The sequence below is a fragment of the Loxodonta africana genome, chromosome 12 (genome assembly GCF_030014295.1).
Source record: "Loxodonta africana isolate mLoxAfr1 chromosome 12, mLoxAfr1.hap2, whole genome shotgun sequence".
Classification (NCBI taxonomy): domain Eukaryota; kingdom Metazoa; phylum Chordata; class Mammalia; order Proboscidea; family Elephantidae; genus Loxodonta; species Loxodonta africana.
Window position 1 is genome coordinate 75,577,217 of NC_087353.1, and position 27,779 is coordinate 75,604,995.

Below are 27,779 nucleotides of genomic sequence, written 5' to 3' on the forward strand. Positions count from 1 at the left end.
CCCCACTTTTCCCCCCCTCTAGTGCCTGGTAATCACTAATAAACATTGATTTCTATTTGCATTTGCCTTTTCTAGATATTTCATATAAGTGGGATCTTACAATATTTACCCTTTTGTGTCTGACGTATTTCACTCAGCATAATGTTTTCAGGGCTCCTTCAGGTTGGAGCATGTATCGGGGCTCCATTTCTCTTTATGGTTGAATAATACTCCATTGTATGGATAGACCATATTCGGTTTATGCAGTCCTCTACTGATGGACACTTGGGTTGTTTCCCCCTTTTGGCTGTTGGAAATAGTGCTACAGGAGCATTAGCGTACAGTTACCTGTTTGAGTCCCTGCTTTCAAGCCTTTTGGGTATATACCTGGGAGTGGAATTGCTGGGTCATATGGTATTCTGTGTTCAACTTTCTGAGGAAGCACCAAACTCTTCTAAAATCCCACCATCACCCTCGTTTTGATTGTAGCCTTCTAATGGGTGTGTAGTGGTATCTCATTGTGGTTTTAATTTGCATTTCCCTCATGACAAATGATGATGTGCTTCTTTTCATGTGCTTATTGCTCATTTAAAAAGAAAAAAAAAATTTTTTTTTCTTTTTGCCTGCTTACCAAAACCAAAACCAAACCCAGTGCCGTCGAGTCAATTCCGACTCATAGCAACCCTATAGGACAGAGTAGAACTGCCCCACAGAGTTTCCAAGGAGCGCCTGGTAGATTCGAGCTGCCGACCCTTATGCTTAGCAGCCGTAGCACTTAACCACTATGCCACCAGGGTTTCCATGCCTGCTTAGTGAGTTTTAATAGTTCTTTATATATTCTGTATATGAGTCCTGTATCAAATGTATGATTTGCAAGTATTTTCTCCCAGGCTGTGGTTTGTCTGTTCATTTTTATAATGATGTCTCTTGAAGTGCAAATGTTTTTAATTTTAATGAAGCCTCCTTGGCCAGTTTTCTCTTTTCTGACTCAAGCTTTTGGCGCCATATCTAAGAACTCTGCCTAACTCGAGGTTATGAGGATTTTCTCCGATGTTTTTTTCCCGAAGTTTTATTGTTTTAGCTCTCACATTTGGGTCTTTGGCCCATTTTGAATTAATTTTGTGTATGGTATGAGGTCAGGGTCTAAGTTTATTTTTTTGCATGTGGAGATCCATTTGTCCCGGCAACATTTGTTGAAAAGACTGTCTTTTCCCATTGAATTGGCTTGGCAACTTAGTCAAAAATCAATTGGCCATAAATGTAAGGATTTATGTCTGGTCTCTGAACTCTGTTCCATTGATCTGTATGCCTATCCTTATGCTAGTACCACACTGGCTTGATTACTGTAGCTTTATAAATTTTGAAATTGCCTAGTGCCTTTTAACTTCTTTTCTAAAAGTGTTTAGCTATCCTTGGTCCTTTGCATTTCCACATACATTTTAGGATCAGCTTGCCATTTTCTGCAAATAAAAAAGCCTATGGGAATTTTGTTAGGGATAGCATTGAATATATAGGTCATTTGGAGAGAATTGCCGTCTTAACAATAGTGAGTCTTCTGATGCATAAATTATGTGTTATTTATTCTGTTGATAGGCATCTGGTTAGGAGCCCTGGTGGCACAGTGGTTAAGTGCTTGGCTGCTGACTGAAAAGTTGGCAGTTCCAACCCAGTAGCCACTCAGCGGGAGAAAGATGTGACAGTCTGCTTCTGTAAATATTGCAGCTTTGGAAGTCCTATGGGGTAGTTCTCCTCTGTCCTATAGGGTCACTATGAGTTGGATTTGACTCATCAGCAATGGGTTGGGTTTTGGCACTTGGTTCTTCTCTTTTCTTTTTCATTATTGTGAATATTGTTGCTGTGAGCACCTTTGGACATGTCTTCTGATGTCCATGTAAAGCATTTCTTGAGACAAGGGCACATACCTAAGAGTGGAATTGCTTGGACATTGGGTATTTGCCTCTTCAGCTTCACCAGATAATGCTGTTGTTTTCCGAAGTAGCCAACGTGGCTTATACTCCATCAGCAGGGACGTGAGAGTCTGTGTTATTTATCATCCTACTCGTGTTTGGTATGAGCAGACTTTTTATTTTAATTTTTCCAATTTAAGAGGTAAGGAAGTCTTGTTTTATTGTGGCTTTAATTTGCATTTCCTTGATTACTAATAAGATCGGGCATCTTTTCACATTGGGGCTTCCTCTTCTGTAAGATGTCTTTTGTTTATTCTTTTGGCTCATTTTTCTGATATGTTGCTTGTATTTTTCTTATTTATTTTTCCAGATTTTTTTCATATTCTGGGTGGTAGTTGTCCTCTGGCTTCTGAGATGTTCAGTCGCCTTCCTTAATACTCAGCCACAGGTCATCTTTTAATTTATTTACTCACCTGGTTATTCAAATAGTTTTTTAAAACTCAAACATAATTTTAGAAACTGTTCCCTTCTAGAATATTACTTCCTGGAAATAAAATTAATAAACACCTTTTCGGTATTTTTCCAACAATGTTAATAAGTTCAGGTATTTCAGGCAGAGCATTTTTTCTGTTAGTCATTCCGTAAATGTTTATAACAGGGGTTCTCAACCTTGACTGCGCACCACAATCACTCGGAAAAAAAAAAAAAAGAAGCTTTATAAAAACCCCGATGTCCAAGTGCACCCCAGGCCAATTTAATCAGAATCTCTGGAGGGGAGAGGTGGGACTCAGGCATCATTATTTTTGAAAGCTCCAGGTGATTCTAAAGTTGAGAGCTCTTGATTAATAGAATGATTATTACATTCAGGGTACAGATGTAATGAGCAGGTTATGAATAGCTTTCTCCCAGGCTTGCTTAAGCATAGCAGTCACCTGGAACCCTTGTGGAACACACTGATTCCCAGGGGCCTGTGCTACAGATTTTGTCCTGTAAGTCTGGTATAGTGAGCCCTGGTGGTGCAGTGGTTAAAGCGCTTTACTGCTAACTGAAAGGTTGATGGCTTGAACTCACCAGCTGCCCCATGGGAGAAAGATGTGGCAGCCTGCTTCCGTAAAGATTACAGCCTTGGAAACTCCATTAGGCAGTTCTGCTGTGTCCCATAGGGTGGCTGTGAGTCAGAGTAAACTCAACGACGATGGGTTGGATTTGGTATGGAGCCAGCAATCTGTATTTTTAACAACCACCCCAACCTGATTGTTAATGGGGCAAGTTTAGGAAACTGCACCAAAGCTTTAGAAACTGTGGGATCTTCAGAATAGTAGTTTTGAGAAGGTAATTTTAATTCATGAGATTATTATGGCTGTTGACGTTGGATTAAGAAAAGTTCTGATTCCTGTTATCCTTCGTAAAATATATTCTGTGAAATCGGCTTGGGATAAAATCAGTGTGCAGATGTGGGGAAGCCCCAGCTGTGTTTAATTTGCAATCTTTAGTTTAAATTCTCTCCCTGTTACCTCACCAGTGGGCAGTAACTCATCTCAGAGAGGCGTGCCAGCAAGGCTCCGGGTAGGTACTCGGGGGATGTCTCGTCCCCAGGAACCGAGAGCAGGGTATTGCAGTCTCCAGGACTCAGGCTTGTTTGTTTTTTCCAGCCCTGAAACCCCCTGGGGAAATTGTTTAAGCTGGATCCCTCATAAAGGTCACGTGAGAAACACAAAGCGAGGCCGCAGGAAATGGAATTCCACATCCATCCAAATGCCACGTTCAGTGTTAGCACCATTGTTTTAACAGCTTACGTTTCTTTACCCAAATAACATTTGGGCGGTAAAAGGATGTTTCATGAATCAGCCACGTTGTTTACTTTTAGGCATGTAATGCTAAGGAGAAACTTGGTGAGCCTGATCCTTTAGATACTGGGTAACAACGCCAAATTGAAAACATATGTAAGCCTACCTCTTGACTCGGTGAATGTTCTAGCTCTTCTCTGCGTGTTAGAAATGCATACCAAAGGACTTTTTCTCAACGGCCGGAGATTTATTTTTATGCGACATTTTTCTATCTGAGGGTCAGCTATTGGGAGGATAAGATATGGCAGTTATTTAATTCCCTATGCTGACTTCAGATTTGGAAAGACTTCAGGACATGAACTTTGGTTTTTCGGAATAAAAATTAGCGTTTTTATTTCCGATGACAAGAGAGGATTTCATGCTGGAAAGTGGTTAGAACACACTTTGGGCCATGTGAGAGACACTGATGGGAGAGTCGTCCTTCCTTTCTCTTGGTGACTTTGAATGTTGACCTTGGTTCATTGTATGAGCAAGATCCTTCTGGATAAGATTTCCTCAGTCGTGTGGCCTCTGAGGGCTCCTGGGTGGTACAAATGGTGAAGTGCTTGACTACTAACTGCAGGGCTGGTGGTGCACACCCATCCGGAGGCACCTCAGAAGAAAGGCCTGGTGATCTGTTTCCGAAAGGTCACAGCCTTACAAATCCTCTGGAGCTCAGTTCTACTCTGACGTACGTGGGGTTGCCATGTGTTAGAATCAACTTGAGGGCAACTGGTTTGTTGGTTTGTCTGTTGTTTGGTGGCTTCCTGGAGCGAGGTCCTAGTGTCTTTCCTTAAGAGACTCTATTGTGAGCAGAATCTGGCTCCTTTTATCAAGAGCTCAGTGGTTTTGCTTATTATTACATCCCCAGTGCTAAGCACAGGGCTTGGAACATGGTGAGTACCTTTACATGTTTGTAGAAATTGTTTATTTTCCAGTCCTGGCGCATCCCAGCCAAGTCAGACTTGAAGAATGAATTTTTCTTTTCTCTCTTTCTAGTGTTCAAAGCTTCTTTCGGACACAAGTGTTATTCAGTTCTACCCAAGCAAGTTTGTCCTTATCACCGACATACTTGATACGTTTGGTAAGTGTCAGTTATGTTCATTTTAGATCTAGGAGGAGGTATGTTTGTTTTGTTGGGAGTTGGGTGGGAGTGTTGTTTTAAATTAGGTTCTGTTGTGGTTTAATTAACTAGGTAAATCATGAGGGAGACCAGGCCATTCCCCCATGCCTGTTAACAAGGGTGCTGTTTTTGAAAGCATCTTCAATTATATTTTTTCTAGCCTTCTGATGGGAAGCAGGGCAAGCTGGGGCCTATCTAAACTAGCCCCAGTCCATTGCCGTCTCATTGGCATCTGAAACTCACATTGTCCAGAACTGAACTTGGCATCTGAGCCCAGCCCCGTTTCCTGCCCCGCCTCCCCCACCCAGATTTCTGTCTCAGGGAATGGCACCAGCATGCTTGCAGCTGCTACAGTTAGAAATCTAGAGCCTGCTCTCTCCCCTCCCTCTCCACTCTAGAATGGTGTTGGGCTGCCATTGTTTGATCTGTTTGGACTGAAACTATTCCTCAGGACTGTTGAGGGCAGCCTGTGTCTACAGGTGTTCAAGGAGACTTTGCTTTGCTTTGGGGCCAATGAATCATTTTCACTTTTTACAAAAGGAGCAGCACCCTGGCTTGCTTGAGTGGAAATTTGGTGTGCTGCGGTCAATCTTGCGTGCCTTGCATCCGTTTTCGTAAATAAAGTTTTTGTCCATCACCTGTTTTTGTAAATAAGTTTTATTGGAACACAGCCACACCCATTCACTTACGTACTGTCTGCTTTGGTGCTACAATGGCAGAGTTGAGTAGTTGCAACAGAGACCTGTGACTTGTAAAATCTAAAATATGTTTGTCTGTTCATCCATCCAACAAATACTTACTGAATACCTGCTATGTGCCAGACACTATTCTAGGAACTGAGAGTACATCAGTGAACAAAACAGGCACAAGTCTCTGTCCTCATGGAGCTTATAGTCTAGTTGAATCTTAAATTCTGATGCTTCCAGGGACCAGGCAGGTCACATGAATGAGGGAAACCCATGCTGAGAGACAATAGGGGTAGTGAAGACTGTGGCAAACTGAAAAGCATATATCCCATTTCACAGGGCTGCTGCTCACTGGGTGTCTAGCTTATTGTTATCCTGTAGGACTCTAGGCCCATTTTTGTTACATCCTGTATGAAGAAGCAGGAAATCTGGTTTTCCATGTGAATTCTCCCAATTTTCACCTGTTGGTAATTAATTCAAAAACCATTAAAACAACTTTGTGGGTCATTGTAGTGTGGGCCAAATAAAACAGGCTGCCTGGGCTGTCTGTTTGCACCCGCTGCCCTTTTTTTTTAAATGGAGATGGCTGAGATTTCTTTTGACACTGAGTTTCAGCTAAAACTCTAAAGGATAGGTTAATCACTTTCCTGCTTCTTATAAAAAAATAAGGTCCTTTCATTAAAAACAGGAAAACGGAAAGGAAAAACAAAAGAAACTTTGTTTAAGACCTATCCCACTAGGTGGCAGCATACTACCACAAGTTAAAGTGTGTCCTGGAGATGGCCTGTCTGTGTTCCTAATTAGCAAATGTTTATTTAGTGTTCACTCCTGAAAGGTGTGCTGCTAATGCCATATGTCTTTGTCTTCACAGGAAAGTTAGTCTATGAGCGCATCTTTTCCATGTGTGTGGATAACCGCAGTGTTTTGCCAGGTAAGTTTATAGCTGTTCATTGGTTTTATTCTGCACACTGGAGTTGGGATTGCAAGTCAGTTTAATGTATGTTTTATTGGGACCCAATGAGTTTTTTTATTTTTGGTGTATTAAAAGTAAAAGAAATACCTCTACTGATTGGTTTCTGATCATTTGTTGTTGTTGTTAGGTGCCGTCGAGTCAGTTCCGACTCATAGCGACCCTATGCACAACAGAACGAAACACTGCCTGGTCCTGAGCCATCCTTACAATCGTTGTTATGCTTGAGCTCATTGTTGCAGCCACTGTGTCAGCCCACCTCGTTGAGGGTCTTCCTCTTTTCCACTGACCCTGTACTCTGCCAAGCATGATGTCCTTCTCCAGGGACTGATCCCTCCTGACAACATGTCCAAAGTATGTAAGACACAGTCTCGCCATCCTTGCTTCTAAGGAGCATTCTGCTTGTACTTTTTCTAAGACAGACTTGTTCGTTCTTTTGGCAGTCCATGGTATATTCAATATCCTTCGCCAACACCATAATTCAAAGGTATCAATTCTTCTTTGGTCTTCCTTATTCATTGTCCAGCTTTCACATGCATATGATGTGATTGAAAACACCATGGCTTGGTCAGGTGCACCTTAGTCTTCCGGGTGACATCTTTGTTCTTCAACACTTTAAAGAGGTCCTTTGCATTGTGGGTCCAAGTAAAATGAAATCCTTGACAACCTCAGTCTTTTCTCCATTTATCATGATGTTGTTCATTGGTCCAGTTGTGAGGATTTTTGTTTTCTTTATGTTGAGGTGTAATCCATACTGAAGGCTGTGGTCTTTGATCTTCATCAGTAAGTGCTTCAAGTCCTCTTCACTTTCAGCAAGCAAGGTTGTGTCATCTGCATAATGCAGATCATTTAAGTCTTCTAAAAAAAACATTAGGTTTTAAAACAGGCCCTGCTACGAATTTCGACAAGTAATTTGAATCTGCAGGAATGAAAGGATATTGCAGTTAGACTCAGCTGAACGTTCACTCCAAAATTATTTTCCTCTGCTGCCTGACATTTCTAGTATCTTTCCTGAGAAGCAAATTGCTTTTTAAAAAAACTGCTTTATATATGTCTTAAAGAACAATGACAAGTAAATCAATAGTGACAGATGCTTTGAATCTCGGATCTGTACACAAGTGATGCTTGATTAAATTTATTGCCAATCAATTTTAGTGCCTCAGGAGGTTACAATAGGGCAACTAGATTATGAATTCTTATCTTTTTTCTCTCGTCATATAAATGATGATGATGATGATGATGCGTCTGGCGGCGTGGCACTCCCCACAGCAACTTCCTTTTCTGTTTGTCCCCCCTTTTAGCTTCTTTTCCTAGCACTGCTGTAAGGAACCTTCTCACCGGTGCAGGGCTAGGCAGTCAGCTGGCTTCACCTTCATTCCACTTCTTTCTGCTTCTAACAGCGACATTTCCCTGGGAGAGGAAGAGAAGCATCAGGGACAATAAGTCAACAATTTGGTGGTGCAAACGATTAAGCACTCTGCCGCCGGCTAAAAGTTTGACATTTGGAACCCAACCAGTGGCTCCATGGGAGGAAGACCTGGCAGTCTACTTCTGTAAATATTACCAAAAACCCCATCGCCATTGAGTTGATTCCAACTCTTAATCGACCCTATAGGACAGTAGGACTGCCCCATAGGATTTCCAGTACTGTGATCTTTACCACGGCACACTGCCACATCTTTCTCCCACAGAGCAGCTGGTGGGTTCAAATCGCCAGCCCTTCAGTTAGCAGCCAAGCACTTTAACCATTGCACCACTAGGGCTCCTTCTGTAAAGATGACAGCCTGGAAAGCCCTATAGGGGAGTTCTACTCTGTCACATGGTCAGAATTGATTCAACAACACTAAATAACCACAACACATGATATGTATGTGTATGTGTATACATGTAAAAATATGAATATGTACATAGACACATACACACGTTGAAATGTATGTATATATTACATATACATAGGTGTGTTTGCAAGCACACACACATGCGAAACTAATATGCACATTTCTTGGAAATAAAGATACAGAAATCTATAAACCTTTAGGGCCCGAAGAGCTCTTAGGAATCATCAGGGACAAACGAAGTATGAGTGAGTCAAGGACTTGCCCAAGGCCCTGCCCCCAGCTAGTGACAGCCTTGCTCTGGGCCTGTGCCGTCCAATACAGTGGCCACATGTGGCTCTTGAGCACTTGAGATGTGGCTGGACCAAATTGAGATGTGCCGTGAGTATTAAAAAAAAATGTTGAGGATCTCAAAGATTTAATACGAACAAAAGATTGCTAAGTATCTCACTAATAACTTTTTATAGGGAATCCACGTAGAAATAACAATATTTTGGGTGAATCGGGCTTAATGAAATATATTATTGAAATGAATTTCACCTTATTTTTTTAATGTGGTACCACGTTTATCCCTGTCTGTCAGTTTCTTGGTGTTTTGGCTATTGTTGCTTATGGCTCAGGTCACCTTTTTTATGTGGCTTCTAGGAAATGTAAAGTTGCAGTGTGGCTGGTGTGAGATTCCTGTCGGGTGGCGCTGCTGTAGACCCTCTGCCCCACTGTGTGGTACCGGTGATGATGTGTTTTAACAACTCATCCCACGTTCCAGGGATCTCAAGATTGGGAAGTAATGAGCCTGGGAGGGTAGGCAGGGGCCAGCCTGATTGGGAAGGCCTTCTCTGCCAGATTCTGGAAACCTGGATCCATTTCTATAGTTGAGAGTTGCCAACTTATGCTGCACGTGCTATACCAGCCGCAGGAAACTTAGCTGACAGGCAGAATGAAGCCCAAGTAGATGTTTTTTTTGGCAACAACAGTACTTTTTAAAAAAAGGTTTTTGATAGAGGTTCTACTTCTTCCTGCTGTTGTACACACTTAAAATAATTATATTACCTAATGGTAATATTTGGGTAATATTCATAAAAGGCATTTGAGTTTGTATCTTCTACAATAATTTTCCCTCTTCCCAGTTTCCATTGATATATAGCCAAGATTTTAAGGCCAATAAGGGAAAAATTACTTACAACTTACTCCCTACTCAAACCCTAAAAGTTAAAAATAAAAGGTTATTTTCATCTTCGCTTCCAGTCCTTGTCTAAATTCACTAATTAGCCCTATTACCACAAAAATTCTTCTTTCCCCAAATACCTGTTTTTACTTTGAGGGATGCATATCAGGCTTTTGTTTTCTTGAAAGTAATTGCTTGCTTTTCTTTCCTTTCCATTAAATCCTTAGTCTGCATGTGTTTTCTCTTGTTCCACAAACCTGAGAGGGATAGGGGCAAACTTTTCTCATAGTTGTCTGTGACCTTGGGAACAATAATTCTCTCTCTCTTTTTTTTTTTTTTCCTAAATTTGATTTATTTTGTTGTTGTTGAGAATATATACAGCAAAACAGACACCATTCAATAGTTTCTACATGGACAATTCAGTGACATTAATTACAGTCTTCAAGTTGTGCAACCATTCTCACCCTCCTTTTCTGAGTTGTTCCTCCCCCGTTAACATAAACTTGCTGCCGCCTAAGGTTCCTATCTAATTTTTCAAATTGCTATTGTCCATTTGATCCCCTATAGATAGATCTTAAAAGAGCATAATGCTCAGGGCAGACCTGCTTTGCTAGTTAAGCTAAATTATGTTTTGGTGTTTTAAGACTTCAGGGGTTATTTTTGGTTTGAGGTTTAAAGGTTACCTCAGGACAGTGGTTTCAGGGGTTCATTCAGTCTCCACGGCTCCAGAAAGTCTGGAGTCCATGAGAATTTGAAATTCATTTCCCCCTTTTTGATTAGGGTTCTTGTATAGAATCTTTGATCAAAACGTTCAGTAATGGTAGCTGGGCACCATCCAGTTCTTCTGGTCTCCTGGCAAAGGAGGCAGGTGTTCCTGGAGACAATTAGCCACACATCCCATTTCCTTCTCCTATTCTTGACTCTCCTCCTTCCTCTGTTGCTCCAGGCAAATAGAGACCAATTGTTGTACCTTGAATACAAGCTTTTAAGACCTTGGGGACAACTCAACTATAATAACGAAGAATTATTTTGAAATCTGTGCAGAATTCTGCCTAACGAAATTATGTGTAAAGAGAATTCTGGATGCCATTTGTACTCATTCTTTCCATTTGAATCAAGTCCTGACTGGTGATTTTAATATTTAAGCCCTGTGTCTTGAGGAGTTTTAACTAAGGTAGCGCTTTCAGGAGGTTAGAAAGATAGAATGTCTTTTGGGTTCATGAAAAGTATATACTAGCAGGTATGGTAGTTATTCTCCCAGCATTTCTTAATCCAGCATATGTTTAAAGAAACCATCTACTCTGAGTGATAAAATAGTATTATTTTCAGTTCGGAGGAAATCATTTGGGCGTATTGTATTGTGGTTCCCATCATGAACTGCTGGCGTTTTCATCTTCAGTTTTCCCCAGGGCCACTGTAGACTGCATCTGTATAAGCAGTGTCCTTAACTGACCTGGCCTTTAAAGCACGTATGACCTAAGATGATGTCCCACCCCTGTAAGCACTGTTATGTGAAGAGACCTCTCGGTGCTACAGGAGAGACTTAGCAAATGGAAGAGAACTAGACTCACGTGTCTCCTCCCTCTTCCTAAAATATCCGCAGAAATTCAAGGATGCAAAAAGAAGCACTGTAAACAACAAATAAATGGGAACTAGAAAAAGAATCTCTGCTTTTTGTTACATGAGAGTCTCTTCTGAATTGATTTCCAAATTCTGAATTCATTGTCCACATAGCAGAACAAATGCTAAAGTATAAATCACATCACGTAACATTGTGTCCTGCCACTCCTCTGCTCAGAACCCTTCAGGGGGTCCTCTTGCGCTTGGAAAAACTCTCAAGCTCCTTACCGAGGCTGCAGCCCTGACCTGGCTTGGGACACCTCCTCTGCTGCTCTTCCCTTTCCTGTTCCTGGTGCTGGCTTGCTTTCTATTCTTTGACCATGCTGAAGTCATTCCTACCTCAGGGCCTTTGCACTTGCTATTTCTTCTCCTGGAGTACGCTTCCTCCACATCTAACCCTGGTTGGCTCCTTTGTATAATTTAGGGCTCAGCTCAAATACCACCTCTGCAGGAGCCTTCCCTGACCACTGTATCTGTTGAGCCCCCACCACCCCACTGAAGTCACTCTCAATTCCAATACCTAGTTTTATATCTTTTACAGTGGTGACTGCTATTGGAAATTACTTCTTTGCTTGCTTATTCTTTTTCCTGTTTATCATTTGTCTCCTCCCACTGGAATGTAAGCTTTATGGGGACTTGTGCACTATTATATCCCCAGAGCCTAGAACAGTGTTTTTAGCTCTTAAGAAATTTGTATTGAACAAGTGAAATAAAGAAATGTAGTATTTTAGCAGTCCCTGGGTGGTGCAAGGAAACCCTGGTGGTATAGTGGTTAAGAGCTATAGCACTAACCAAGAGGTCAGCAGTTCAAATCCACCAGGCGCTCCTTGGGAACTCTATGGGGGCAGTTCTTTTCTGTCCTATAGAGTCGCTATGGGTCAGAATTGACTCTATGGCAATGGGTTTGGTTTGGTTTTTTGGGTGGTGCAAATGGTTAAGCGCTTGACTGCTAGCAGTTCAAACCCACCCAGAGGTGCCTCAGAAGAAAGGCCTAGCGACCTGCTTCCAAAAGGCCACAGCCTTGAAAACCCTATGGAGCAGTTCTACTCTGCACCCATGGGATTGCCATGAGTCTGAATGGACTCGTTGGCAACTAACAACAACAGGTATTTAGCTTACTGTAAAAATTTTAAGCCTTGCATGATAGAATCTAATTCCTAAATTATCTCTTAGGCTGAAAGGGAGGCATAAAGACTATATTGGTGTATGTGGATTCTCGTATAGGTTGCAGTCAGTGGCTGCACGCAGTGCATTTGGCCTTCAGTGTGATTTTCAGCTCTCATAAGCAACCTCATAGGAACAATCGCTGCTTGTTCCACCCTTCCCTGAACTTCAGTTCCTTCAACTATAAAGTGAGGGATTAATTAGGTGGCTTCAGAGGCCTGTTTTTGCTATTAGATTGCAAGCCCTGTGGTTCAGTCATATGAAGGGAAATGAACCCTACGCCTCCTTTTTCTGAAAGGCAAGATTGACAGAGGAATTTAAGCATAACCCTTACTTTTTCCTGTCTTGTTCTCTTGAAACTCAAAGCAAAGTTACTTCTTTATGTGCATGGGTTCAGGCCAGGAAGAGGAAAATGGTAATTTCACGTCCTTTTGAAAATGGCAAGTGAATAGTTCTTGAACAAATGAGGCTTGCCAGAATATCCAAAAATAAACACTTAAGAATGCAATATCAAAATATCCGCAGTTAGGATTAGTGACTATGCTTGCTACTGAAGCACCTAGAGTTTTTTTTTCTTTTTATTGATTTTGTAGGAATTTTTGATCACCTCAGTTGTATATTACCAAGTGGCAGATTCAGGGAATAGAAGAATAACGCACTGCAAAATAAGATAAGAGCCAATAAGCTCAGATTCATTTGCTATATTAAAAGTAATTAAATTCTCCTTTCTTGGTTGAATACTAAAAGTATGAACACCGAGTGATGGAATAGGCTCTAATCTTTGAGAAAATTATTTAGAAGAAATAATTTCCATTTCCATGTGAGAGTTCAGCAGTGGCCTTGTTTTTTGGTTTGTGTTTTTCCATTTTCCTATATTCCCTTCCATTCCTTTTTTTATTCCTTATTAGGTGTGTGTCAGGATTAGACTTGGGGCCAATGACAGAAAACTCAGAAATACAATAGAGGAGGTCAAACCTGGTGGGACAGCCAGCCATGATGCCGAAGACCCTGGCTTCTTCTGTATTATTGCTCTCGTGGTTTAAGATGGCTACCAAAGCTCCAGCCATTGTGTCTGCATTCCAGTCAGAAAGAAGGGAGAAAGGGTAAAGGAGGACACTCTCCTTCACTTAAAGACATTTCCCAGAAGTTGGGCTTCTGTTTTCATACTGGGGCCAGGACTTGGTCACATGGCCACACCTAGCTTACCTAGCTACAAGGATGGCCATGTGCCCAGCAGAGAAATGAAGAGTTCTATTATTAAAGAAGAAGAGAAAAACAATGGGTAAAACTGACTGTTTTTGCCACCAGGTGCCTGGTCTCAGAGTCTCACTCTTGTTTTAGAACTTAACTGGCTGGTCCGTTACCTCAGGGCCTTGCTACGCTTCCATGTTTGGCTCATGGGATGCTTAGAGTAGAAGCTTAGATCACATTTCATGTTACGCTTGAAGGTTTCCAGAACAGCATTGGCATAGTTACTGGTGGGTATGCCAAGAGCCTCTAGGTTATACTAGAGGCAGTGGCTAAGAACAAGGCTCTCGAACCAGACTGCCTGGGTTTGAATTCCAGCTCTTCTGATTGCTTGCTGTGTGTCCTGGGCAAGTTACCAAACTTCTCTGTGTCTTGGTCTTTGCATCTATAAAAGTGGGTAATAAAAGTACATTCCTTGGAGGGCTGTCATGGGGATTGGCTGAGCTAACATCTGTGAAGCCCTGCGAATAGCACCTGGCACCTAGCAAGGCTCTGTGTGTAAGCCATTGTTTCATCGATTGTTTTCTAATAATGATAATGATATTTGGAAGGAAAGACATAGAGGGCCTGAGTCCCCCACTCCTTGTTCTGCTCCGTGGTAACGTTTTCCTATCCTAGGACTGACTCCTAGCAGCTGGAACAGATCCTGAGAATTAGGTGAGCTGATGGGTGCTGTTTTTGTGTTACAGATGACTTTTCTCCAGAGAACGTAAATGACACGGCCAAAGAAACATGCTTAAATTGGTTTTTCAAGATTGCTTCCATCCGGGAACTCATTCCAAGATTGTATCCTTTTATTGCCTGATGATTTTAATGATAGGTTGAGTTGTTACACTGTTAATAGAAGCCATGTGATGGGACTGCCCTGGGGTACCTATTGAAAGTTTGGTTCTATTATGGTTGCTAACCTGCAAATATGGGGCAGGTCACGTGGCAGAAGCCCTCAAACTCTCCAGATTTCTGTTTTTCGCTTTGAATAAGATGCCAGGTACCAGGATTTCTTTTCCTTGATCAACATTCTCACATTAATTCTCTCAGTTAAAATGCTTCATCTTTATATATTTTCTCTGGGTCCAAGAACTTGAAAGGAATGGGGTCAGGCTTTTCTGTGCAAATGCCAGTATTGAAGACCAGAGAGTTTGACTGATACACACAGTGAATCTTAGTTGTCTAAAGTTCATTCTTTCCCCATAAAGCCTTGATTGGAAATGCCCAAAGCCCGGTTTCAATTTCAGCATCCAACCATGAATCAACATGTAACATTTTCCAAAATTTATTTTAAATGAGTATGAAACCTCAAAAACCAAATGTAGAAACCACAAGCCACTAGCTAACTGAATTCTCTGGATTGTTGAGGGCCATCGTGGTCTGCCTTTCCTGAAGACACGCCTGGTTCTGTTCATGAATAGTTTAGTCGTTTCCCCGTAGGGGACAGACCATCTGGAAAATGTCTTCCTTAACGGAATGTTTTTGTAGCTACGTGGAGGCATCCATCTTGAAGTGTAACAAGTTCCTCTCCAAAACGTAAGACTCTTAAAATGCCTAGAACCATAAAATTTCTAAAAAGTATATGTATACACACAGATATATAGCAGTGGCAATGTAATAGTAGCTGTCATTTATTGAGTGCTTACTGTGAGCCAGATGTGGTGCTAAGCATCTTCCATGCCTTCTCTCATTTAAATCCTTGTAGAAACATAAGTAGAGACACTGTCTTTACTCCCGTTTTACTGAGAAGAAAACTCAAGCTAGGAGAGGTGGGGTAGCTTGCGGATGATTAGGCTGACTGCATTGAACCACGGCTCTGCCACTTACCAGCAGTGTGGTCTTGAGTGAGTGATTTAACCTCTCTGAGCCTCATTCTCCCTCTCTGTGAGCATTGGTGCTGAGAAGGGGTCTGTGAGGGTCCACTGAGCTGCAGGGACTGCACTGAGGCAGTGCCTGGCACGCAGCAGGCCCACACTAACATTAGCTCCTCCTGCTGAAGATGATAAAGATGGTGATTGAAGATGATGTCAGAATCAACAGGCTTTGCTTCTAAGCCCCATGCTACTCTAGGTCCTCTTAGACTTTGTTCTCGGAGTAGTTGATAGAACTTGGGAAAACCAGATCTACTTTTCCACAGAGCCAGTGAGACATTGCATCCTGTGAAATTCCTAGAAGCCAGGGATTGACTCCACAGATAATAAATATTTGAATTTGGTTTAGAATTTACCCCAGATGTATTTACTTTGGAACTAGGGATGGATGCCTGGCTTAGTTTGGGGGCTAGCACTGGTGCTGAAACAGTTATTTTGCTTCGCCAGTTGTGGGAGGGTCATATCTCGGCAGGGATGTCCCGTGTGGCACGAGAAAGTATCGAGAGAAGATCAAGGATGACCAGTTGTTGGAAAGTAGTTGGAGGACCAGAGCCGTTGAAATTGGTGAAACAAACGAGACCTCACGTCAGCAGATGGAAAGATGAAAAACCAAAATACGAAACCCGTTGCTGTCGAGTTGATTCCGACTCGTAGCTACCCTAGAGGACAGAATAGAACTGCCCATAGGGTTTCCAAGGCTGTAAATATTTACAGAAGCAGACAGCCACATCTTTCTCCCGCATGTAAAGATGAAAGGAATCATGAAACGCATGAACTGTCCCAAGAAAAACAGACCTTGGTTTGTGCCCGAAGCTGGATTTCTTTTTTCCCCTAAATTTAGGAAGTTTAGCTTTCATCACGATTTGAAAAATAAAAGAACAGCCAGTTCTCACATTCTGGTGTAATGCCACCCTCTTTTTGTTCTTAACAGAGGGATTTCAGAGTGTCTGCCGCGACTGACGTGCATGATTCGAGGGATCGGAGACCCGCTGGTGTCTGTGTACGCCAGAGCCTACCTGTGCCGGGTAGGCCTAACACGGAGCTGCGCTGCCAAAGGGCCCATTTCCTGACTCCTTAGATGTCCACTAGGGGCCTCTGCTTCCTGCCCATCTCTTAAGTCACTGAGAGAAGGATTTTATTAGCTGCTAATTTTAGAACATGGCTCTTCAACAGAAAGTAGAGCTGGAGGATTTTCTTTTAAAAATTAATTTTAAAGTAGACCAACTCAACTGTAACTCTAATTAGGGGGTGTTCAAGGTCATCTTCACACAAATGAACTGGTTTTCAGAATTAATTGTTTCACAGCTCTCGCTGGGAAGAAGGAAATAGCCAGGGCTCCCAGGGCCTTTCAGCGGAGTGGCTGTTTTTTGACTGGAGACATGCTTTCCCTCTGTCTTGAATCTGATTGTTTTATTAGTGTTTTGTCCCCATATTGAAGGGGTCAGAGTGCGAGGCTGTGAGGGCTAATTGGAAGGAGAGTTATTTCTGGCGGTGAAAGGCTCCCAGGCTGTTGCATTGTGGCCCTGAGGGCTTCGGCCTGTCTTGGGTGTCTGCTTTGATGGGGGAGGTGGTGCCAACCATAAATCGATTGGCCTTTCTCCCCTTGAAAGCATTGTGAACCTGCCCTTTAAATCTGCTCAGCTTTCGGTTATGAAAAATATAACCCATGGAGAGTATATGGTCTTTTTTTTTTTTTTTTTAAATCACAGAAGGACTTTACCTCTGGCAGCTTTCCTGCCTGGATTTCAGTAGGAGTCCTTGCTAGGCTTCTCAGTGTAGTTAACCCTTGAAGAGGGGTTACTACCCTTTGTTTGGAGTCCCAGGGGTGCAAATGGTGAATGTTCTTGGCTGCTAGCCAAAAGTCTGGAAGTTTTGAGTCCAACCGGAGGCACCTTGGAAGAAGGTCCTGGTGATCTGCTTCTGAAAAGTCAGCCATTGAAAACCCCATGGTGCATCGTTCTTTGACACACACACGGAACCGACTGGATGGCATCTAGTTGTTGCCCTTACTTGGAAGGGTCCTGATGAACCTCAGCCTTCCCTGAGGACAAGGCTTCATTAGAGACCCTCCTGCTTTCCCATTAGGCGATTATGCATACTGTTAAATCAGGAGAGAAGGGATAGTCCTTGATTTGCTTCTTTACATGGCATTTAGAGATCCCTGTGGTCTTAAGTGTCACAAAGAAATCAAATAGGCATTGGCCCGAGTGATTTAACAGACATCCATTACGAAGAAAACTTTTTATAGATCTGTGATACAAAGAATAAAAGAAAAAGTCTTCCATTTAAGGGCGATCCACTCCTCTTTATAATAGAGCCCAGAGTGTGTGCATTGCATTGCCATCTGCCTGAAACTTGAGGTGGGTTTTTCATACAGGAATATCAGGTATGTGTCTTGGAGTTTCAGGTTGTGAGTGTGTTGAAGATTGAATGCTCATTCTGAGTCTGTGTTTGCTAAGGGTCTACTGTGTGCAAAACACTCTGTAGGTCCTGCAGGAAGGGATGCAAGGATGTCTTTGTTGCCTTTACTCTGATACCCAAACCAAACCCATCGCCGTCGAATCGATTCCGACTCATAGCGACCTTATAGGACAGCGTAGAACTGCCCCATAGGGTTTCTGAGGAGCGGCTGTTGGATTCAAACTGCCGGCTTTTTGGTTAGCAGCCATAGCTCTTAACCACTGCGCCACCAGGGCTCCTTTACTGTGATAGAGCAGAACAAATGATTTGATCTCACCTTGACATCAGTTCAGTAGTAGAGCAATAAAGATTTAGAATCATGCTATGTCTTATGAAGATGATTCTCGTTATTAAGGAGAAATCAGAAATGGGGGCTGGGAAGCCCACTCCTTGCAAACCTGTTCAATTTTAAAGTTTCAAGTAAGGTAACATGAGCTAGGGAAAAGATAATATCCGTTGCCCTTGAGTAGCAGGTGCAACATTAAAACACTGTGACAGTAAGGAGCAAATGCAGAGGACAGAGTAGACGTCATCCCAGAAAGATGTGATGAAAGGCGTTGTATCTGTTGAAATCATTTTTGTCAATTCAGGCAGTGCATCAGTTCTTGTAGGATAGTAAGTACAAGTCTTTTGACATCAAAAACAAAAACAAAACAGAGAGAAAAGAGTTTTTCTGGCTCCCAGAAAAGCATCCTGTGAATTAGGAAGGATTATTTCACTTTCAAGTGGCAAAAACCTAGTTCACGCTACTTTGAGCAAAAAAAAAAAAAAGGGATTTATTGGCTCATGTGTCTGAAGAACCCAGGGGTAGGGCAGGCAAGAGTAGATCCAGGGCCTCAGATGCTACCAAGAATCCTCCTTACTCTCCATCATTCATCTCTGCTTGCCTCTGGGTTGACTTCATTCTCTGGCTTGCTCTTTCCATATGGTGGCCCACAGTAGCTCCAGACTTAACATCCCACCAACTTAGGTACCCTAATGGAAAGAGAGTACCTTTTCCCCAGTCATTCTAGCCTGAGTCTCAGAGCTGATTCTTACTAGACCACGTTGGGTCACTTGACCATCCCTAGACCAATCAGTGTACACATTGTGTCACTCACCCTTCCCTAGACCAATCACTTTACCACATTGGGTCATTTGCCCATCCCTAGACCAATCACTGTACACATTGGGTCACTTACCCCATCCCTAGACCAATCACTGTACCACACTGGGTCACTCCCCTATCCCTAGACCAATCACTGTAGTCATGGGGTGGCATATGATGATTGGCTAGGCCTAATTCATGTGCCCACAAGGTGGAGTGAGTCCAATCCTACCACACAACTCATGGTCTGAGAGAAAGGTTCTGTTCCCCAAAGACAAATCAGTTTGCTGACACCAGGAACAGTGGAATGAATATTGGACCAGGCAGGAACAACAGATGGAAATTGTGAGCAACTCTCCTTGCTACTCTGGGGAGAGATCTTTTAGACCTAAGCAGATTTCCAAGCTGCTCATTTGGCTTGATGAGAAGAGATAAATAAAACACAAAAGCAGCGAGTGGGTAGGGCGTGGGGGAAGCTCAAAGCTGTTTATTAAAGGAAAGTATGATTAACTCTTCTAAGGCCCCTTCAGCCCATCCCCACTGCTTGTCCACTGGGCCTTTCTTTGTTGCTGCCTAACAGATAATTATTGCCTTTTCTACAATATGATTAAGTGGAAGGAAAAACAATAGAATCAGAACACAGTGCAACTGGATCTGACACTTGTCAGTATTTTTTTTCATTTATGTTCTTGTCCTTGGAAACATCTCTCTCGTACCCACCAGCCACAGAGCCTCCCTTGGAATTGAACGCCCCAGTGGCTCTTGCATAATTGTTCGAAGCCATCTGAAAACTATCCTTATTGTTAATCTTCATGACCTCGGGGTAGGAGGAGATGAGTGGCAGAATTCTGTCCCCATTTGAACAAACTAGATAGGAGAAAAGTAGCTTTTCCTATGAAGTCGTTTTGGTGGTGAAGCAGCAGTTTGGAATTGAGGTGTATCTGCAGAGCTCAGTTTCACCAGCATCGTGATGTTTTGTTTTAGAAACGTGAGCTCTCCTCCATTGCTCAGACTCTTCTATCTGTCCCTGGAGCTCTGGCCACCTTCTCTCACTGTTGTTAGGTGCTGTCGGCTGATTCCGACTCATACTACCCCTATACGACAGTAGAACTGCCCCACAGGGTTTTCTAGGCTGTCATCATAATGGGAGCACATCGCCAGGTCTTTTCTCCCTTGGAGTAGCTGGTGGGTACAAACCACCAACCTTTCAGTCAGCAGCCGATCTCCTAAACCTTGCCCACCTTTTCTAGGATTAGCAAATGTCTTCAGCAAGAAATGTTACAATGTGTTTTTTCAAGAAGGAACCAGTGGATTTACAGCATTGTTATGCTTCGTGTTTGTCTTCTATAGAATTGCTTAAAATATATTAAAATGTGTGCGTTTCCATGACTGGCCACCAACAAATGAATCCGTGTAGATTATGATAGCGCGCTGGTGGCAGCACAATATCCGAAAGCGCAGCTGACACTCAGCCAGATCTTTTTGCTCAGCAAATAAGTATAACCACGTGTGTGTTTGTCGTCTTTTAGAGAGGAATAGACTGTCGTGTACAGTCTTGAGAGTGCATTCTTCCTTAGTCTTGTATTGATTTGTTCTCTTGGTCATCTGTTCAGAAATACGTTCACTGTCTTTGGGAAATTGCAAAGATGGTTACTGCAAATCTTGCCCTTTTTTCCCCAAAAATAGCTTCTGTGGTTTTTCTGATAAAAGCAATACATATTTATTGACGAAGAAGACTGAAGCAAAAATAAGTTTCTCTTTCTGGACTTTTTTTCTATCCATATATACATATGGATATGTATATATATACGTAGAGCTCAGCTGCCAACCAAAAGGTTGGCAGTTCAAACCCTCCAGCAGCTCCTTGGAAACCCTGTGGGGCAGTTCTACTCTGTTCAATAGGGCCACTATGAGTTGGAATCAACTCTACGGCAGTGAGTTATATATCCGCACGTAAATTTTTTTTTTTTAATTTTCAAAAATGGCTTTGTATTATTGGTAACGTTTTTTCATGCCAAGGTAATTTCATTTTGATTTGACTGCAGGTGGGAATGGAGGTGGCTCCACATCTCAAAGAAAGCCTGAATAAGAACTTCTTTGACTTCCTCCTGACGTTTAAACAGGTAAGAGAACGCTGTAAAAACAGCGAATTGATGTAACAGCTACATGATAGCGCATTCACAAAGCCCCCTTGGTTTTCCAAGTTGAGAATGCCTTAATGCTCTCTACCTGTGTAAACACCGGGAACTTATACTAGTGTCTGTTGCAGACCGTTAAAACATGTTGATTGCACTGAACAGGCAGAGAGAATTAGTATGCATGTGTTTACAGGAAACGTCTTCAGTTGATCAGCCTTTCTTCTTCACATCTGCTGGCTCCATTTTTATCAGGCTACTTCTTTGCACAGCACACATTCCCAAAACACTCAGCTTGGTAACATGGTAAACTTTCTGTGTTTTTTTTTTTTTTTTCAAGTTTAAAAAAACTGAGAAACCAGGCTGTTTCTCTCTGGGCTGCCCAAATGCTTAGAAGTGTGCACAGTCTTTGAGTTCCATGTTTTTTCTTTGTTGTCCGATTGTCCCCTCCTTTTCTAAATGTGGACTTGATCTCCTGTAGATCCATGGGGATATGGTCCAGAACCAGCTGGTGCTCCAGGGAGTGGAACTTCCGTCCTACCTGCCTTTGTACTCGCCGGCCATGGACTGGATCTTCCAGTGCATTTCCTACCATGCCCCCGAGGTAACTGCCAGGTAGCTTTGGCATGGAGGTTCATCTCCTAGGAGGAACGCTGGACTCCTCTCTTCCCGGACTGTAACAGCTCCTGTGCTTGTGTGCCCTTTGACATTAACAGGGCTCTTTCATAACCAGTGGAGGCCTTAGGTGGTGCAAACAGTTAATGCGCTTGGAAGAAAGGCCTGGCGTTCTGCTTCACAAAAATCAGCCATTAGAAACCATGGAGCACAGTTCTACACATGGGGTCGCTATGAGTCAGAGTCGACGTGGTAGCAGCTGTCAGCTCATGATAGCCACAGCGGCATAAATGCTAGCCATCCTTTTCATAGGGTTCACTACTGTGCAGGTTCCATGCTTAGCGCTTTTCCTAAATTGTTTCATTCAGCCTTCCTACAACTCTGGAAGGATGATGTGGAGGCTCAGAGAGGCCAAATAACTGTATAAAGGTCACACAGAAAGAAAGTGGTGCTGAGTGGACACAAGCTATGGGGCCTGACTCCAGCCAACAAGCTTTATTGCCTCTTTGCTTTCCTTCATGTCTTAAGCTGAATCCTATAGAGAAGCAAAACCAGCGAAATATATATATACACCCAACCTGTTGCTGTCAAGTTAATTCGACTCATAGCGACCCTATAAAACAGAGTAGAGCTGCCATATAGCGTTTCCAAGGCTTTAAATCTTTACGGAAGCAGAATGCCACGTCTTTGTCCTGCAGAGTGGCTGGTGTGCTTGAACTTCTGTCCTATTGGCTAGCAGCTGAGTGCTTAACCACTGTACCACCAGGGCTCTGTGTGTGTGTGTGTGGAGAGAGAGAGAGATTTATCTCAAGAAAATGGCTCACATGGTTGTAGAGGCTGACAAGACCCAAATACGTGGGTCAGGCATCAGTCTGGAGGCATCTCCTCTCCTGTGTCACTTTGTTGCAGGGACTGATAAATCCAAAATTGGCAGGTCAGATGGCAGGTTGCTGGCCCACCGGGTTGTGGAAGCTGGCAATCAGGTCAGATGATAGGCTGCTGGCTCACAGGGCTGTGGAAGCTGGCGAATCCCAGAATCAGCAGATGAGACGATAGGCTCCTAGCTCAGGTCCCAAGAATCAGAGGTCAGAAGATGATCGGTCACATGCTGGATTCAGAGCAAGTGCGAGTTTTGCCACAGTGTCCATATATACTGGCTGTAGTTCACGCCCTCCAGCAAACTTTCCCTGTATCAGATGCTTGAGTGAGGATGTGAATTGGCTAAGACTGTGACTTGAGTCATACCCTTTATTAAGGGTGTGACTCAGGATACATCCTACACTCATCCTGCCTCTTCAGCATGTAGAGGTTTAGAATTTACACGACATAAAATGGAGGATAATTACACAATTCCACAAAATAGAAAACAATTACATCAGATCACAAAATGGAGTATAATTACACAATACTGGGAATCTTGGCCTAGCCAAGTTGACACATAACATTAGCCATCACGCTTCATGTGACCCTTTTGTGTTGATAATCAATAAAGTTGGTAGGATAGATAATACGTTCTCTGTTTTACAGAAGGGAAGTAAAACTCAGATATTAAATTGTTTTTATGCGATTCCTTTTTTTTTTTTTTTGTCTAAATGAAACATTGCCAGGAATTAAAGTGACATCAAAACACGGCAGAAATTACTCTTTCTTCTCTGAAACTGAGAAAAGGTTTCAGTAGAACACTAGTTCGAAATGTAATAACTGTGACGGATGAAGCTTTCCTTGTCTTCCTTTAGTGGTCAATAATTCGTTACATGGGAAAGAGAAAAGGGGGGCCTTGCTACAAAATAAGGATACGTAGGGCAAAGCAAAATTCAAATACATCTGCCTTTTCCTAGAAGCTGCCAACACATATTGGAAGCCCTAAAAAAAAAAAAGAAAAAGGGTATGATTCTGACTAAGCAATCCTACTTTTAAGAGTTTGATTCTGTAGAAATAATCAGCCAAGTGTGTACGCACACATACACACACACATGTATGCTTATTCATGATTGTTGTTGCTTTTAGCTGCCACTGAGTTGGCCCTCGGCTCATGGTCACCCCATGCACGATGGGATTGGACCGTTAGGATCCACAGGGTTTTCACTGGCTGGTTTTTTAGTAGATATTCAAGTCATTTTTCCTAGCCTGTGATAGCCTGGAAGCTCTGCTGAAATCTTTTCAGCTTCATAGCAGCACACACGCCTCCACTGAGATGAGTGGTCGTTGCACGTAAGGTTTATTGGCTGGGAATCGAACCCGAGTCTCCTGCATGGAAGGAGAGAATTCTACCATTGAACCACCAGTGCGCCCCTTACTCATGGTTGTACTTGTTAGGTGTGATGGACTTGCCATTGAGTTAATTACGACTCAAGGACCCCCTGTGACAGAGTAGAACTACCCCATGGTGCTTTCTTGGCTGTAATCTTCACTGAAGCAAATCAACAGGTTTTTTTCCCTGTAGAGCCACTGGATAGGTTCAGACTGCCAACTTGACAGTTAACAGCTGAGTGCTTAGTCATTGACCCGCCGGCTCCTTTGTTCATGGTACTGCTAGAACTACCCATTGCTGTCGAGTGGATTCTGACCCATAGCGACCCTAGAGGACAGAGTAGAACTGTCCCATAGGATTTCCAAGGAGTGGCTGGTGGATTTGAACTGCTGATCTTTTAATTAGCAGCCATATCACTTAACCACTGCACCACCAGGGCTCCATTTGTTCATGGTAGGCAACCTAAATTTCAATCAGAAGGGAATTGATTAAATTATGGATATTATGGGATCATTTAAAATGATGTAGACCCATCATGAATATCTGTGTGTAGTGACATAATGGTGCTCACTGTTGAATAGAAAGGGAAGGTTACGTTGCCATGAGTGTCATGAGCAGTATCGTGGCCTAGTGTTCATGTTGGACCCTGAGATCCGAGTGCCTGGGTCTGCATCTCAGCTCTGTCTCTTACTAGCAGTCGTTTTGATAAGATAGAGGCCAAATAACTTGTCCTAACTACTCTGAGCCTTTTTCTTCATTTGTAAGATGGGAACAATAATAGTAATCATTCCTGTTTCCCAGACCATTGCAAGGATCAGATAAAAGGATGCATTTAAAGTGCTTAGCATAGCACCCAGAGCATAGCACGTAAATGTCGTGATGGCAGAGAGGGCTTTTTATATCTGCGTGAGAGAATTGGGAAGGAGATACGAAAAAATGTCTCTGGAGTGTGAGATTTTGGGTCATCTTCATGTATTTTTTTTGTGTTTTTGGACTTTTCAGCAAGTATAATACATTGCTTGTATTTTTTTTCCCCATATTCTAAAGTGTAAGGAGAAAACAGGGACGTTTTGTATTTCGGATGACATTTTTACCATTAAGTAAATTGATTTGAAGTCAAGCCTGTGTAAATGGAAGATTGTTGGAAAATTTGCTGCCCGTTCTTCTCTATGACCTTCAGCACATTCTCTGTGGACAGCAGCCACATGGTGTCCCAGGCTCCTGGGAGGTACCATGAACTTGACTGTGGAAAGAGAGCCACCCTGGCTATTCCGTGGAATGACTGAAACGTACAGACAAGATTGCTGTGCTTGGAAATGAGAACACTTTTTGTTTTTATTTTTTGTCCTTATTTTAATGAAAGGCAAAATCAGATTTAAAATGATAGATCTGTGTCATGAGGCATTCTTCTTTTATTTCAGGCACCAGTAATCTCAGAGGATGGCAGAAGTTGGGAATAGAGCTTTCCTAGGGTATAAAACTCTAGGAAATCGTTACTGCACCAGCAGAAGTGATTAAAAAATTAGGTCACTTGAATAATAATAAACTCTGATTCTTAGGGCACTTGGATAAAGAACTTGTAGCATCTCACATAAAAGTTCATCATTTCCAAAATGCAGAAGAATTATGTCAGTGTGGAAGGCAGTGGTAAAATCTCTCTCTTTTTTTTAATCATGGTAAAACATTTGCCATGTCAACCATTTTTGCTTGTACAGCTCAGTGATATTCATTACGTTCACCATGTTGTGCAGCCATCCCACTATCCGTTTCCAAATTTTTCCATCACCTTTAGTAGGAACTCAGTGCCCCTTAAGCCATAACTCCCATTTCCTCCCTACCACCCACCCCTGGTAACCATTAAGAGACTTTGATCTCTATGCATTTGAAGTACCTGGGTGATGCAAACGGTTAACATACTTGGCTGCTAACCAAAAGGTTGGTGGTTTTAGTCTACCCAGAGGTGCCTTGGAAGAAAGGTGTGGCAATCTACTGAAAAATCAGCCATTCAAAACTCTGTGGATGTAAACCTTTGTCAGAAACACGATTTTATATATATGTGTGTGTGTGTATATATATATCTACATATATGTGTACTTTTTTTTTTTTTTTTAAGAAAACCCTGTGAAGCACAGTTCTACTCTGACACACATGGGATCTCCATGAGTCAGAATCAACTTGATGGCAACTGGTTTTGTTTTTGGTTTTCTGTGCATTTGCATACTCTAGATAATCACATAAATGGGATCTTACAATATTTGTCCTCACCTAAAGTACAGTGGTTAAGAGCCACGGCTGCTAACCGAAAGGTTGGCAGTTCGAATCCACCAGCTGCTGCTTGGAAGCCCTGTGGGGCAATTCTGCCCTGTCCTGTAGGGTCACTATGAGTCGGAATCAACTCGATGGCAAAGGGTTAGGTTTTTCATTTTGTTTTTATAAGATCCTCTTTGACAGTAGCTGCTTTGAGTCAGATGAAGAGTAGAGTGGTGTGTGTTTTTAAGAAGCCAGGCCTCCAAAACAGTGTGATTGAAAAATTCAACTGCAGCAGTTGTAATCTGTAGGACAGGCAAGTAAGATAGGAGAAAGGACAAATGTCTTCAAAAAGAATAACTGATACAGAATTCCAAATTGAAAATGAAATTAAAAAAATCAGGGAGTGATTATTCAAAAAGGCTTTAAATTTTTTTTTTTTAATTATGGTGAAAATATACACACCAAATATTAGCCCACACAAGAACTTCCACATTTACAATTCAGTGACATTAGTTACATTTTTCATGTTGTGCCACCACTATCGTTATCCTTTTCCAAAATATTCCACCACGATTAATGTAGACTCAATGCCCCTCTCCAAAACAAAAACTTCCCCTAACCCCCTCCCTCCCATCTTGGGTAACCATTAATGATCCTTGGTTTTCATATATTTGCTTAGTTCATATAAACAATATATCATACAGCATTTGTCCTTTTGCAGTTGGCTTACTTTGTTCAGCATAATGTTTTCAAGCTTGTGGCACGCATCAGAACTTCATTTCTCTTTACAACTGTGTTCCATTGTGTGTGTGTATATGTGTATATACACCACATTTAACTTATGCATTCATCTGTTGATGGACATTTCGGTTATTTCTACCTTTTGGCTATTGTGAAAAGTGCTGCAGTGAACATTGGCGTACAGGTTTCTGTTTGTGTTCCTGCCTTCACTTCTTCTGGACACACACTTAGGATTGGTATTGCTGGGTCATAGGGCAGCTCTATGTTCAACTTTTTGAGGAACCACCAAACCGTTTCCTCAGCAGTTGCACCATTTTACATTCCCACCAGCAATGGATAAAAGTTCCAGTTTCTCTACAACCTCGCCAACACTCGTGTTCTGTTTTTTTTTCTATTTTTAAACCGTTGACATTCTAATGGGGGTGAGGTGATATCTCATTGTCCTTTTGATTTGCTTAGTGTTGCTATAAGTCAGAATTGACTTGCGGGCACACAACAACAATGGCTAATTGCCTTAGTCATCCAGTGCTGCTGTAACAGAGATACCACAAATGGATGACTTTAACAAAGAGAAGTTTATTTCCTCACAGTAAAGTAGTCCAAATCCAGGGTAAGGGCTCCAGGGGAGGATTTCTTTCGGCTCTGGAGAAACATCCTTGTCCTCAATCTTTCCCTGGTCGAGGAGCTTCTCAGGTGCAGGGACCCCAGGTTTTTGTGTATGGCGCGAGGCATGGATCCTGATTCATTCTTCTGCATGTGGAAATCCAGTTTTCCCAGCACCATTTATTGAAGAGACTCTCCCTTCCCCCATGAAAAAGATTTTTTTGTCACTTGAAGAAAGGATTCTTTCTTTCCTCT

General features: G+C 42.3%; 1 protein-coding gene across 2 annotated transcripts in view; it reads left to right on the forward strand.

Annotated features, from left to right (window-relative positions):
• VPS35L (VPS35 endosomal protein sorting factor like) overlaps nt 1–27,779 on the forward strand; it is a 130,721-nt gene that overhangs the window by 31,188 nt on the left and 71,754 nt on the right. Inside the window, exons 8-14 of one of the 2 annotated variants that reach the window (XM_010598422.3) lie at nt 4,712–4,796; nt 6,393–6,452; nt 14,213–14,309; nt 15,000–15,047; nt 16,314–16,407; nt 20,975–21,052; nt 21,546–21,668. In XM_010598422.3, coding sequence (XP_010596724.2) covers nt 4,712–4,796; nt 6,393–6,452; nt 14,213–14,309; nt 15,000–15,047; nt 16,314–16,407; nt 20,975–21,052; nt 21,546–21,668 — 585 coding nt within the window. The remainder of the gene's footprint in view (nt 1–4,711; nt 4,797–6,392; nt 6,453–14,212; nt 14,310–14,999; nt 15,048–16,313; nt 16,408–20,974; nt 21,053–21,545; nt 21,669–27,779) is intronic. The other variant, XM_064295647.1, reaches the window with a different exon arrangement.